The following is a 14,183-nucleotide window of genomic DNA, read 5'->3' as shown; positions in this document are numbered from 1 at the left end:
GTTTTACATTCTCCCTTAATGTTGGTCTGACCCTTATAATTTAATCCGTGACTGTAGCATATAAAAATGGGTTCCTCCAGGGGCCTTTATGAAGCCTGAGTGTTAAAGTCCCAGGCAGCCCTCTAGACTCTAGACCTTACTATCATTTTGGTGTAAACGACAAGGGCAGCTTGAGACATACTCTTCCCTATATGGGCTTTGTTTGGAAGTTCACTTGCCTTGCTGTTTAGGAAGAAGGCAGAAAAGAGCCTTTGCTCCAGAGAAGGGGCCCTTATATGGTCATCACAACACAGGCCGAAGCCCCCTCCGAGCAGACAGACAGAGGGGGGGAGCGGGAGGAGGCAAAAATGGATATTGTCAATTAAATGGTGACTTGGAATCAGTAAATGTCATCGAGCGTAACTGTTTTGGGAGTTTTCACGGAAAAATCATTTTCCAACAATGACAAAGTCAATTCCACATCTGCACCTTGTAGGGAAAATTCGCTGTGTTTTTTGTCAAACTGGAGTCCTAGTGAAGGAAATATGTTGAAATACTGATACAAAGAAGATCACATAGTACCATGACTAATTTTCGCTAATTATTTTGCAATGAGCTTCTGCATCAATGTTTATTTTTTTAGCAATGCTTTAATAGCCTTAATTATTACATGTATTATTTTTATTGTAATTGTTATTATTATTTTAATTTCTCAAATTTTGAAAAAAAAACATAAAATATTTCACACACAGTTTTGGTACCTGCCTCCAAAATTTCATGGAATGGAACCTAGAGCCAATGATTTTATAATCCTACTGTTTTATAGTCCAGAAATGATAGATATGAAGTGCATGACCTGGGCTTTTGGACAATTCAATACTGTTTGTAATAGTTACTGAGTATTACTGATTATAGCGAAACACAAGATTTACAAGATCAGTTCTCAATTTTTTTTTTTACCTCACTTCTGTTTTGTTCATTTTTTTTAATGGCGTTCTTTTTTTTATTTTCTACACCAGTTGGCCCCCGAACCTGATCCAAAGATGTCCAAGAAGGGGCCAAACGAGGACGAGAAGTTCCTCTTTGTGGACAAGGACTTCCTGAATAGCCCCATGGCTCAGGCCGACTGGGCAGCAAAGAAACTGGTTTGGATCCCCTCAGAGAGGCACGGCTTTGAGGCTGCGAGCATCAAGGAGGAGCACGGGGATGAGGTCCTGGTGGAGCTGGCCGACAATGGCAAGAAGGTGACAGTCAACAAGGACGACATCCAGAAGATGAACCCACCCAAGTTCAGCAAGGTGGAAGACATGGCCGAGCTTACCTGCCTCAACGAGGCGTCAGTGCTGCACAATATCCGTGAGAGGTACTTCTCGGGCCTTATTTATGTAAGTATGTTCCCAAATGCATTCATTCAAAACATTTTGATTGATTTTCCAATCCTAGTCTGATTTTATACTGTTCCCAGTGTAAATAAACACACGAACATAAAGATGAACAAACTTCTCATGTTCTATGTGGCCTCTGCTCTCAGACATACTCGGGCCTGTTCTGTGTGGTGGTCAACCCCTACAAGATGTTGCCCATCTACTCCGAGAAGATAGTTGAAATGTATAAAGGGAAGAAGCGCCATGAAGTCCCCCCACATATCTACTCCATCACAGACAACGCCTACAGAAACATGATGCAAGGTACGGTCTTTATTCCAGTATCTCACCAGGTCTAATTTTTTTCAAACACACGGCACTGTGGAGACCCTTGTCATAATGTATTTTGGCAGTACCTCTGTCAATGTTTTGTAGAGGTGGCAGTAGTGTCGATGGCAGAGCTGTACTTATTGTAAATGAATCGGTCGTGGTTTCACTTTAGAAGGGACGCTTTCCCGTGGATTCCGTTTCTAGTGGGCCCAGGGGGTTGTGCCCACTGGTTCTTTGGCTGGCGTGAGGACATCCTCTCTGAGGAGTTGACATCTATGTTGAGAAATGGGTGGGCTCTATTAAGTATTTCCTGTCCCATCAGCCTGGCTTGTCTTTATTCAATCGGAGCTGTTTGTCATATAAAAATGAATAGTGCAACAATATGGAAATATTTATTCTTCTTTGGTCAAACATGTTTTCTTAAAATTTATGCACTTCAAAATGGAAGCTAGTGATGGTTGTATAATGTAAGAGCAGCTGCTTGGTCTGCAATAAACTGAACTTTTCACATTTATCTGAATAGACAATCACAAAAATAATCTATGACTAGTCACTTGTCAAAATAATCATTTGTGGTAGTCCAGGAAAATCTGTCAAATGCTTTATGATTGACGAATGTTTTTCGATTAGGGGAAAAAGTTCTGTTAACACCGCGACCTGCCTTTTAATTAATTTTTGTTTTGTTGTTTAATAAAAAAACAAATTTAACGTGTGGCCACAACGCGCTTCCGTGTACATTGGAAATGACTCCCTGTCGTTTTTTTTTTTTTTTTTTTAACACATTGCTCTCAAATGAGCCAACTTTGCATTATAAATACTTGTTGGTAATTTGAGATTGAGAAGAATAATTCCTACCCGAAATCAAGTGATCACTACACAGTCGTGGGTATTTGGTTAAGCACCATCCATCACGTTTAATTGCCGAAATCCATCGTTCTTTTCTGGTCTTTTCAGCTGATATTCTATAGAATGACCTCTTTGAATATCTGTCTCATCTGTTGTAACAACCAACAGCACAAGTCTCGGGCATTGTGAATATTCTGCTCTGGTTCAATGTCCCTCCACACTGTCGAGCAGCTCTTTTTGACCGGCAATATGGCGCCATGAAAATGGTGACGTCACGTGCATGAGCTCTATAGTACAAATTGAGAGTCGTTGTTTGCATTGTGAATCAAAGAGTCTTTAAAAGACTGTACAGGTGGTTACATTTCAAAAGCGTTCTTATGAAAAGGGTTCTCAATTATTATCCATCCATCTATTTTCCAAGCTGCTTTTCCTCACAACGAGTCTATCATTTTGTTTGTTGTAACTCTTGGCAAAGACCTAAATACAAAGTACCGTAGTTGTTTTTACGCTGGCCATCTCTTCTTTTTGTGTTTTGACTTTTGAGCTGCCCGTTGCTGGATGTTACTACTGTCCACATGTTCTCCTTTGAGACAAACTTGAGATCACGTCACCAAAAATTCATGTTTGACCCAATATATAATTCTGCATGGACAAAGTGTTCATGGAAAAACATCAGATTAACATACAGTATCTTAGCCCAAAGGAACCTCTTCCTAATGTTTCCATGTTATTTTTAGATTTGCACCCATTGGGAGTTGACAAGTTGTTTCTCTAGCAAAGTCACTTTTCCTTGCTCACGAGGCATCCCGCTACCCTTGCAGTCAAGCTTCGAGTGACTGGAATCTGGTTGGCATACCTCTTGGGCACGTGCATCCTTATGGAAGATCAGACAACAAAACGAGCATTTCATTGAGCACTAAGCAATACATAACATTTGTTGGGCTTAAAATCCATTCGTTAAAGAATATCTCAACTGCACGACGACTGTCAAGCTTGTGCTTGTTGTTTTTCTCATAATACTATGACTTTTTTTCTTGTAATTAAGATTTTCATTGTTGAAATTGTACTACTTTTGTACCACACGTTATGTTTTGAACATAATCCAACTAACTTTGACTTCGACTCGGTAATGTTCTGCAGCCGATCTCTGCTATCTTTGGGCGAGAGGCAGGGTGCACCCTGAACTGGTTGCCAGCCAATCGCAGGGCAGATGGTTACAGACAACAGCCGCAATCACACCTAGGGGCAATTTAGAGTGTCCAATTAATGTTGCACGTTTTTGGGATGTGGGAGGAAATCAGAGTCCCCAGAGGCATGGGGAGAACATGCAAACTCTACACGGGCGAGTCCAGGATTGAACCCGGGACCTCAGAACTGTGAGGCCAACGCTTTCCAGCTGAGCCACCATGCCACCCTAGTTAAATATAGTTCAGAATATTTTCATTTTGAACATTCACAATTATATCGTGTTGTCATAAGGTCGAATGTCACCCTCGTATCACGAATTAAGACATTTGTTTGATTGTTGGTGGCACATTAGAGAACTGGTTTCCACATCTGCCTCACAGTTCTGAGGTCCCAGGTTCAAATCCGGCCCTGCCTGTGTGACGTTTGCATGTTTTCCCCGTGGCGGCATGGGTTTTCTCCAGATACTCTGGTTTCCTCCCAATTCCTCAAAACGTGAATAGTAGGTTAATTGAAGACTAAATTAAACATAGCTGTGGATTTGAGTGTGAATGGTTGTTTATATGTGTCTTGTGATTGGATGGAGACCAGTTCAGGGTGTACCCTGCTTCTTGCCCCAAGATAGCAGGGATCGGCTGTCAGAGTGATGTTCTGACAGCGACCCTAGTGAAGATTAGCGGTATAGAAGGTGAATGATTTGTTTCATTATTATTTTTGTTTGTTTGTTTGGGGATGGGGTTCTCTTCTTTCTCCTGTCTATGCACATTTCTGCTATCTGTAATAAATCAGCAATGTCTTTAAAGAACCCTCATTTAAAGCTCAACTGCCTTGAGGATGAACCAGTGGAATTTATCAGGCTGTGACTAACTGCACAATGTTTTACACCCACTGCCAAACTATTAACAGTTTACATGGGAGAGGAGTAGAGTAGTGCAGAGCTTAAACTAAGCTATGGAAACACTTCAATCGTTTCCAACTGCTGCATTTTAGCATCAGACGTTGATGCTAACGTAATAAATGTAAACGTTTCCTCGGGAAGTTGTCTCATAAGTACACAATAAAATGTATTTTCGCCTCTAATTCACATCAATTAATGATTGTTCCTCAAATTATTCAGGTGTATGAACCCCAATTATGTTGTGGACATTGTGTAAAATTAGACAAAAGAGAATCCAATCATTTTAAAATCCTTTTCAACCTAAAGTTAAAGGAGAGACATGCAAGTTTTTTTTGCACATATTTATTGATTTTAAATTTGATGCCTGTAACACATTCCAAAAATGATGCGACAGGGCCATGTTTACAAAACTTTTCTTTTTCACAAGAATCACTCTGGGTTTGGGAACAGAGGATGCTGATTGTTGAAGCTTTGAGGGTAGAATTCTTTCCCATTCTTGCATGATGTACAACTTCAGTTGCTCAACAGTCCGTTTTCAAGGGGAAACAGATCTGGACTGCTGGCAGGCAGTCTTTTATTCATACTTTTACTCCAAAGTCATGGTGTTGTAATGCATGCAAAATGTGTTTGGCCATTGTCTCGCTGAATACACGAGGGATGTCCCTGAAAAAGACATTGCTTGGATGGCAGCACATGCTGTCCTTTTCTTCTTCGGACAGTAAGACATGATGTTCATGACCACCCCAAAAAAAAATTTTGAGTGGATAGTAACTCTGGGAAATTGGTGACCACAGTGACTTGTGAGCTAAATATTGTCAAGCCCTGCGTACATTTATAGCTGTACATTCAACTCACTGAAACATAGTAGAAAACATGAAATATTCTACATTTTCTGTTTGTATCACAAGTTAAAACTCGTTGTTTTTTCTGTCTGCAGATCGAGAGGACCAATCCATTCTATGCACGTAAGTGAAAATCTACCATGTATGTCATTTTTTCCCCTGAAACTTTTTCCATGATGTGTGTGCGTGTGCATGTTTTGCATTGCCCCAGGACTGTCACAAAATGCCTGTGTAAATTAAAATTCAAACACGCAAGACTCCTCTATGCCCTCCTCGAGAGAAAGGGCAAATAGAGTTGAAATATAACTATCATCTCTTTGCTTGAGATAATGGAGATACAAAATCTGTCAACAAATATTACATTTTCCTGATACAGTATTTGTATCCAATCAGTCCCTCTGGAAATGCTTTAAAGTGACTGCAGCGCTTCCCGATGACTGTGGCCCGGCTCTCCACTCAGACACTCGGTCCGGATGTTTCGCCTTTATACTGATTGGAAAAACAGATAGCCCTACCTCCCTTTGGCCCCCAAGTTTTTGTTTATTTGTTTCAATCCATTTGTTGGCAGTTGAATTGGCCATCTAGAGACAAGCTGTCTGGAAATCTGTGAATATGACACGTCTATCTATCTATCTATCTATCTATCTATCTATCTATCTATCTATCTATCTATCTATCTATCTATCTATCTATCTATCTATCTATCTATCTATCTATCTATCTATCTATCTATCTATCTATCTATCTATCTATCTATCTATCTATCTATCTATCTATCTATCTACTTCATTTAGTTAATATTTATGATCTGAGTTGAACTGGGGCAAATCACTATATTTTGTGTAAATGCTGAACATCTGTCCAGGGTTTGTCTTCTGATTACGATCTATTTTTTGCTTTTGAACAAGTATGGTTCATGCAGTGAGGTCCAGGGGTATGTATTGAACAATGGCAGCATTTCTACAATTTTGCATTTAAATACAATAATAAAAAAAATGGCAAACTTGAGTCTTTCAGAGTAAGTGTAAAAAAATATGTGATTTGCCATTTAGGAATTACAGACATTTCTAGCAGACTATCACCATTTTCAAGCGCTCAAGTGTATTTGGAGAAAATTGCAATCGTAAATGTATCCTTATTGTGTCAATATTTTTTGTCAGTAAATAAATCAAATATTGCTCAATGGTTAATTCAGGTGCCTGATCTCAATCCAGTGCTCTTGCTTTTCACTTGCTAAAGACAAGTTAAAGCAAACAAGGAGAAAGTGAAGACAGTTACAGTGAAGGCCTGGCAAAGCATCTCCATGGACTTGAGAATTTGTCTGTTATATGCAAAATATGTAAAGGTTACATTTACTATTGTATTACTTTGTCCGAAAACTCGACAGACCCTGAAAAATGTACTCTGGAAAAAAAAAAGTGCTGATCATCCAAAATGCTGCATGCCATATTTTCATGACACCTCTTAAGTCTATGCTAAAAGGCTACACTTCAAACACTTTCTTGATTTGTTTTGTTTCAAATCCATTGTGGTTGCATAAAATTTAAAAAATCCCTCCAAAGTCAAGTAACTGTCTGAATACCTAGCTGTACACAAGGAGCCAAAGTAAAAGCTTTTAATGCTGTCGTACCAGCAAAGGGAAGCGCTCTTCTCCCCATGCAGTGATGCCCTCTAGGCTCCCGCTTCTCGAAAATTGCAGCACTAATGCCTTGATTTTGTATATATTTTGATGAAATCAGACCACTTCCTCATCTAGCACACCCTTCCAAGTACTATTTGTTGGAAATCTTTGGTTGTCTACATCTCAATCTGTGTTTGGGGCACGTTATAAAACGAGCTTTTCCACTGGGAGGAATCACTATGAACACTTTGTGATACACGAGATTAAATGAATGTAAGAAAATCCACATGACGCGTGATTTGAAATATTTTTTTAAACTGATAATGTGGAATAACACAAGAGAGCTGAACATTTGCCCAGTAATGTCCCAGCAGTCAAGATTACCATTTCAGTTAAATCTACAACTGCTCCGCAGCTCAGCAGGCAGTCGGGGCCTTATATGGCAGAAATGCTTCTGGTAAAGTACACGGAATGTCATGTATGACGTGCGCGTTTGTGTGTGTGTGCTGTATGTTCACTGTCAGTGTTATTTTTACTGCAGCCATCACGGAAGGCTGAATATGCTGTGTTGTCACTCGGGAAATGGTGTGTATCAAATACAGTATGGGATTCTTCTCATTGAAACTTTGTGAACTGAACATTTTATGAATCTGAACACACACAAGCAAGCAAAGTTTTACAAATTATCGTCAGCGCCTGGGTCATTCTTGACATTTTGTAATTCCCTTAAAACAGATTTGTCCTGCTCACTCATGTGAGGATAAACTTTGAGCCTTTTAAAAAGACAAGAGTATAAAGTCACATATACTTTGCAGGGTTTTGGCTGTGGACTAATTTTGTGAATTTAGGAATTTCAGAAGTGGTTCTGTACTCTGTTTTGATACAATCAGATGATTTGGTCCTGGTGTAGCTACTGCTTTGACCAGCTTGGCTGTCTCCTGTTTTATGAAACTTGTTCTGATACTTAGCAGGACATGGATACTGTCTAATGGACCATATGGAGCTAAAAGTCCCATTAGAATCTGTTCAACACTCACAAGTACCAGCAGTTAGAGTCTGGAAGTCATGGGTCCATGCCAGATGAGAACAGGATAAAATAGATTGAATCCTCTTCCAGCTTCCAAACCCTGAACACAGAGGCTCCCATGCCTTTTATGGAGCCAAGACTTAGTTGGTCTGGGTGCATGCTGAGGGCTGGTGGCTCTGGGATTGTTCAACTCTGTCTTTCTCTTCAGGATCCAAGATCACAGGGCACATTTTATGGAGTAAAAAAGGGATGAGCTTGTGCTTCTGTTTAAAAGCCTCCCAGTTATACAATACATTGGTTTAAGACTAAGCTTTTACTGCTTCTCTGAGCCAGGATGACAGATTTTTTTATTGTGAGATAGCTTTCTTTTTCATCCACTTTACCAGTTGTCTTTTTTTCCTCCTCAGCGGGGAGTCTGGCGCTGGCAAGACAGAGAACACCAAGAAGGTCATCCAGTATTTGGCTGTAGTAGCCTCATCACACAAAGGGAAGAAGGACAGCAGTGCTGTAAGTATGTGTGCAAAGTGATTGTGCTGTCATGAAAAGTAAGGGTCTGTCAGCCAGTTCCCTCACTCTTAATATATTTAGGATGCTGCACAGTTTAATTCTGAATATCACCATTTCCTCCAAATAGCAACAATCAGGATCACAGTTTGCCTACGTGAGTAAAGGGAAATGCCTGAAGTGTGTTTTTGTGTGTGCTGTTGTTTCTTCCTGAGTTTTAAATGTGCATGAAGATAGTGTCACACGGTTATCAAAGAACCTTTTTTTTTTTTTTTTACATTTGCAGTATATGACAAAAATCCATACGGTAAAGGGTGTTTCCCCTAACATTAGTTTTCCCTGTATTACCCAGTGAAAGTGGATTTGCATGATCATAGTACATCATAGTCACATTTGAAACCTGCAGAATGCCCATTGAGGGCTAATTAGCGGTTTACAATGTTGAGTTTGGTGTCAAACATCTTCAGTGAACACCCTCTTACTGCTGGTGGTGTTGAGGTTAACCACTCCCCCAGAAGTGAAAGGGTCTTTCACCGATCATGTGCACAGTGTGAGCATGCCTATCTTCATCTCGTGTCTCAAACACAACCTTTTTCTCATGTATTCCTCTTCATCTAACCTCCTGCCCTTTGCCTCGACATTCCCGGGAGAGTATGATGTTGTGACCGAATATATTTAGTTTGGTCCTATAATTTTGAATTGTAACTCTGTCGTTCATCTTTTAAAATATATATATATTTAAAAAAAAGAACTCTCCAAGCTGCCCTGCAATATTATATACGCTGAGCGGTAACAATATTTGATGCATGCTTTGGTTGGTGCTTATACAATCAAACAAGAGAGCGTCAATAAGACCTGAGCATTTCACATTTGATGATTTAAATGCATCTCTGTGCAACACTCTTATCACTCTTATTCTTATCTCCCACCTGTTCTAAATGAAAACTTTACATCTTGCACATCTATCACTCTTAAAAGGAATAGTTCCTATAAATTATCTTATTATATTATCTTTATTATTGTTACTTTGTTGTTCTTTGTTCCAAATGTCGTACCAGAGCAGCACTGACTGCTGGAAAAAATTCCTTGTGTGTTTTTATACTCTTGGCTCATACAGGTGATTCTGATTCTGTGATAGCCTGTATCAGGTCCGCATGAGACGTTCATAATTTAGCTTCTGATTCACATATGTACTGTACATATAAAATGTGTCATTCCTATTTAAGTATATTATAAAAGACGTAAATATATATATATTTAGGCTACAGTTTTTCTTCTGACATACCTCCTCATCATTCAAACAATGTATTTGCATATATGTACTCTAAAACCGGCCTAATGTTGTGACCATTTAGTTAGTGTATTGGATCTGTCTGATTCATTTTTGGTTTGTTTGTGTTAACTGTGTACTGCCATCAATCTCGCGTAAACAAAACTATTGTTTTGGCTGTCTTTTCTAACTTGACTCCTTAGATTTAGTATACAGTAAATCTTGATACCTCCAAAATCCTTGCTGTGAGCTATCCCATTCTTTTTCTTGCTTCTCTTCTGTGCTCTATTTCTCATTTTCTCTTCTCCAGTGTCCTATCCCAGGAGCTTAAATGAGCAAGACAATCCTTTCTGCTTTGATAGCGCTGATCTTCAGTACATCAGCTGGTCTGTATCTTGTCAGTCTTTTCTTTTCTTTTGTTGCAAATGTTCCATCCTCATCACTTCACCATTTTCAATCAGGTTACAGCCATCGACACCCTTTTTCTCTGAAAGTTTTAACCTATCTCGACAATAGATGGAAACATTGATTTGAAACAGGAGCGTCAATGGAGTGGAGGTTAACAGGGTCAGCTCACAAAGACTCCTTTGATCAAGTGCATTAAGTCAATGCACATTGAGGAGGTGTCTGCCAAATTTTCCAATCACCTGCTTCCACCTACCAGCCTACAGACCAGCAGCTTAGTGAAGGGGAAAGGGGGCGATGATGATTCTAATAGCCCAGGACTGACTGGGGTAGTAGAAAATAGTTTTGGTTTTTTTTTCAAATTGTGGTATTTGAGTTTTTTTGGTTTTTTTTCATATGACCCCAAATCCACGATGGCACCCGTGCCACAGACAGAGAAATGCTACACTGAGAGAAAACTGTAAACTTTCATTTTGGTGGATCAGGCTCACCGCAGTTTGCCAACACATGCAACGTGCACATTCAGATATACTCAGATGGAGGATTCCTCAGAAGTAATTTGCTGGCAATATTCTCAGCTGAACCAACATGACCTCCTTATCTGTTTATATATCAGCTTCCCCTCATTTGCCTCCCAACTTCAGGTCAGATGTCGGTTACATAATTTATAGGAATTCTGAGATCATGCAGGTAGTTTGAGAATCATTAGAAAGAACAGTTTTAACTGTTTTTTAAATAATTACTTTGAGTCTTTATTGTCTTTTTATTTTTTTTTAAATCAACACACATTATTTACATTCTGGGAAATCCAGCGCTTAACCCCATCTGCGGCCATTAATTGTGTAAATGTGTTGTCACCAGGGAGAGCTAGAGAAGCAGCTCCTACAGGCCAATCCCATTCTGGAGGCTTTTGGGAATGCCAAGACCATCAAAAATGACAACTCCTCCCGATTTGTGAGTTTTCATTTTCTTAAAGGGAATGATTTGATATTAGGTGTCATAACTGAAATGGCTCTCAAAAATGATATCAATCTACTGTTGTTTGACATTTTTGTCCTTGTCTATTCTGGAAGAACCATTTTTTTCAGTCCTTAACTTATTTTGTTGTGTTTCACACAGGGGAAATTCATTCGAATCAACTTTGATGTGACAGGCTACATCGTTGGGGCCAATATTGAGACTTGTATCCTCAATTTTTGTAGATCTACAGAGCATAAATGAAGTTGTATTTAGTTTAGGACTTGGTAATATGATCATAGAAGTGCTCGATCCAGCTAATTAGCACATGAGGGTTCACATGGTGGGTGACACGCAAAACATTAATGAATCAATCTTCATAGTTGGATGAAATTGACAATTTGTTTGTGTTCCTTGATCAATGAGTTCTCAGACCTTCTGGAGAAGTCTCGTTGTATCAGACAAGCAAAGATAGAAAGAGCCTTCCATATCTTCTACTATATGATTGCTGGTGCCAAGGATAAAGTTCGAGGTAACATGTTTTTAAAGTCTGTGATTTGTCAAAGATCGAATGATAAAACCTGAAAAAAATGTATGGAATGTAATTCATTATTATTATCTTTCCAGAGGAGCTTCTTCTGGAGCCCTTCAGTAACTACCGCTTCCTAGTTGCGGGCCACGTCCAGATCCCAGGCCAGCAGGATGATGAGATGTATGAGGAGACAATGGAGGCCATGACCATCATGGGCTTTACGGACGAGGAGCGAATTGGTATCACACGTCTGATCTGATCTTAGTTTCCTTTTAATGGGATGTAGAAGTATCATGTCCAATCATTCAAATAGGTATAGTGTGCTCTCATTGCGTGTCATCTGCTACAACTCTTTCATTCTGTTAATCTGATGAAGCACGCTGAAATTGATTAAAGCCTTAACCAAGTACAGACTGACTGGCCGAGAGCTTGTACTGTAAACCTGATAAAAGGCGACCACTTCTTCAGATCCTTGAGACGTAAATGAAATTATGATTACTCACTAACTGCACCACAGATTGATAACTCACTTGTACCACTGATCTTCATTTTTACAGCAAGGCAGAATCCTGAATTCAACTTCTAGCTCAGCCCGTCCCTGTCACTTCTTAGGTGTAAATGTTAGAGTGACTGGTTTCAGCTCACTGTCAACTCCAGTGTGGACGAGTGTTGTAGAAAATGGATGAAAATGAATCTTAACACTAGTGTTACTCTTTTTAGATATCCTGAAGGTGTGTTCAACGGTCATGCAGCTGGGAAATATTGAGTTTAAGAAAGAAAGAAACCAGGAGCAGGCCACAATGCCTGACAACACAGGTTAGATATTTTTTCTCATGTTGGTTTTTGTAATATTGATATGAGTTATGGAGGTGTGTGTCTTGTTTTGCAGTACAGGCAATTTGAGGCACAAATTATTGACACACAGTACAAACATGTAATAAAAAAAACCTGATGAGAACATAAAAGAATTGTGGAATTAGCATGACACTGTGTTGTGATTTAATACAAATATTTCTCCTCTCTGCAGCGGCTCAGAAAGTGTGTCACCTGCAGGGCATCAATGTGACAGACTTCACTCGTGCCATCCTCACGCCTCGTATCAAAGTTGGCAGAGAGGTGGTGCAAAAAGCCCAGACTAAAGAGCAGGTACTGCACAAATTACACTGCTATGAAAGAATGAATCAAAGAAACGATATTTTATGAGTTTGTGTTCGTGCGTGTGTATGTATGCGCTTCATAGGCTGACTTTGCCATTGAAGCCCTGGCAAAGGCTGTGTTTGAGCGCCTGTTCCGCTGGATCTTAGGGCGAGTCAACAAAGCCCTGGACAAGACGAAACGCCAAGGGGCCTCCTTCCTGGGTATCCTTGACATCGCTGGATTTGAGATATTTGAGGTATGGAACTATGAAACTCTGTTGTGCAACAATGTCACAGGGTAAATCCCTTTATGAACTATGTGTATCCTCTACTGTATTTCTTGGCTGTTGCAGGACAACTCCTTTGAGCAGCTGTGCATCAATTACACCAATGAGAAGCTTCAGCAGCTGTTTAACCACACCATGTTCATCCTGGAGCAGGAGGAATACCAGAGAGAAGGCATCGAGTGGAACTTTATTGATTTTGGTTTGGACCTGCAGCCCTGCATAGAACTCATTGAGAGGCCGGTGAGTGACCTCAAAAACGAAGCAAATAGTTTAACTTCTTCATAATGTAGTGAGTATCTCATCTAAATCTCTACATGCATATATTGCTTGTAGAACAACCCTCCAGGGATTCTGGCCTTGCTGGATGAAGAGTGCTGGTTCCCTAAAGCCACAGATGTTTCCTTTGTAGAAAAACTAATGAACACCCAAGGAAACCATGTTAAATTTGCTAAACCAAAACAACTAAAAGACAAGACAGAGTTTTCTATTCTTCACTATGCTGGAAAGGTGAGGATAGGATAACCCTTAAATATTCATTTTGAGATATGTGATGTAGGTTTTTTGCTTTTTTTGAGGGGGCAATGGGGGCTGAAATAGCTGGCCCAAGATTGCTGGGTAAAATTAAATCAATATTTTTTACTTGTAGGTGGACTATAATGCCACAGCCTGGCTGACAAAGAACATGGACCCTCTGAATGACAATGTTACAGCGCTGCTTAACAACTCCTCAAGCTCATTTGTGCAAGACCTCTGGAAAGATTGTGAGAATACTGACATACAAACCTTAGTCAAATTCATTTCTCGGCAAATGTCTATTGATTGTCATTGTAGTAATGTTTAATTGTGATGGGTTTACAAATCATTTAATCAATCAATTATTTTTTTGTATTCATTTAACCTTTATTAGTCCAGGTAAGGCAATTGAAAACAGATTCTCATTTCCAACGCCAATGTTTCTGTACACACCAGAGTAAAACTAAATAATATCAAGTCATTAATG

The 14,183-nt window shown here is 39.6% G+C and overlaps 1 protein-coding gene across 2 annotated transcripts in view; it reads left to right on the top strand.

Moving 5' to 3' along the window:
- LOC133506166 (myosin-11-like) overlaps nt 1-14,183 on the top strand; it is a 29,291-nt gene that overhangs the window by 2,597 nt on the left and 12,511 nt on the right. Inside the window, exons 2-16 of one of the 2 annotated variants that reach the window (XM_061830014.1) lie at nt 999-1,364; nt 1,511-1,667; nt 5,540-5,567; nt 8,500-8,599; nt 8,727-8,753; nt 11,133-11,225; nt 11,391-11,454; nt 11,662-11,760; nt 11,856-11,999; nt 12,481-12,576; nt 12,788-12,906; nt 13,001-13,153; nt 13,250-13,423; nt 13,517-13,690; nt 13,830-13,944. In XM_061830014.1, coding sequence (XP_061685998.1) covers nt 1,023-1,364; nt 1,511-1,667; nt 5,540-5,567; nt 8,500-8,599; nt 8,727-8,753; nt 11,133-11,225; nt 11,391-11,454; nt 11,662-11,760; nt 11,856-11,999; nt 12,481-12,576; nt 12,788-12,906; nt 13,001-13,153; nt 13,250-13,423; nt 13,517-13,690; nt 13,830-13,944 — 1,885 coding nt within the window. In that variant the 5' untranslated portion in view covers nt 999-1,022. The remainder of the gene's footprint in view (nt 1-998; nt 1,365-1,510; nt 1,668-5,539; nt 5,568-8,499; nt 8,600-8,726; nt 8,754-11,132; nt 11,226-11,390; nt 11,455-11,661; nt 11,761-11,855; nt 12,000-12,480; nt 12,577-12,787; nt 12,907-13,000; nt 13,154-13,249; nt 13,424-13,516; nt 13,691-13,829; nt 13,945-14,183) is intronic. The other variant, XM_061830015.1, reaches the window with a different exon arrangement.

The sequence above is a fragment of the Syngnathoides biaculeatus genome, chromosome 9 (genome assembly GCF_019802595.1).
Source record: "Syngnathoides biaculeatus isolate LvHL_M chromosome 9, ASM1980259v1, whole genome shotgun sequence".
NCBI lineage: Eukaryota > Metazoa > Chordata > Actinopteri > Syngnathiformes > Syngnathidae > Syngnathoides > Syngnathoides biaculeatus.
Note: the sequence above shows the minus strand (reverse complement) of the source record. Positions and strands in the feature narration are given on the sequence as shown.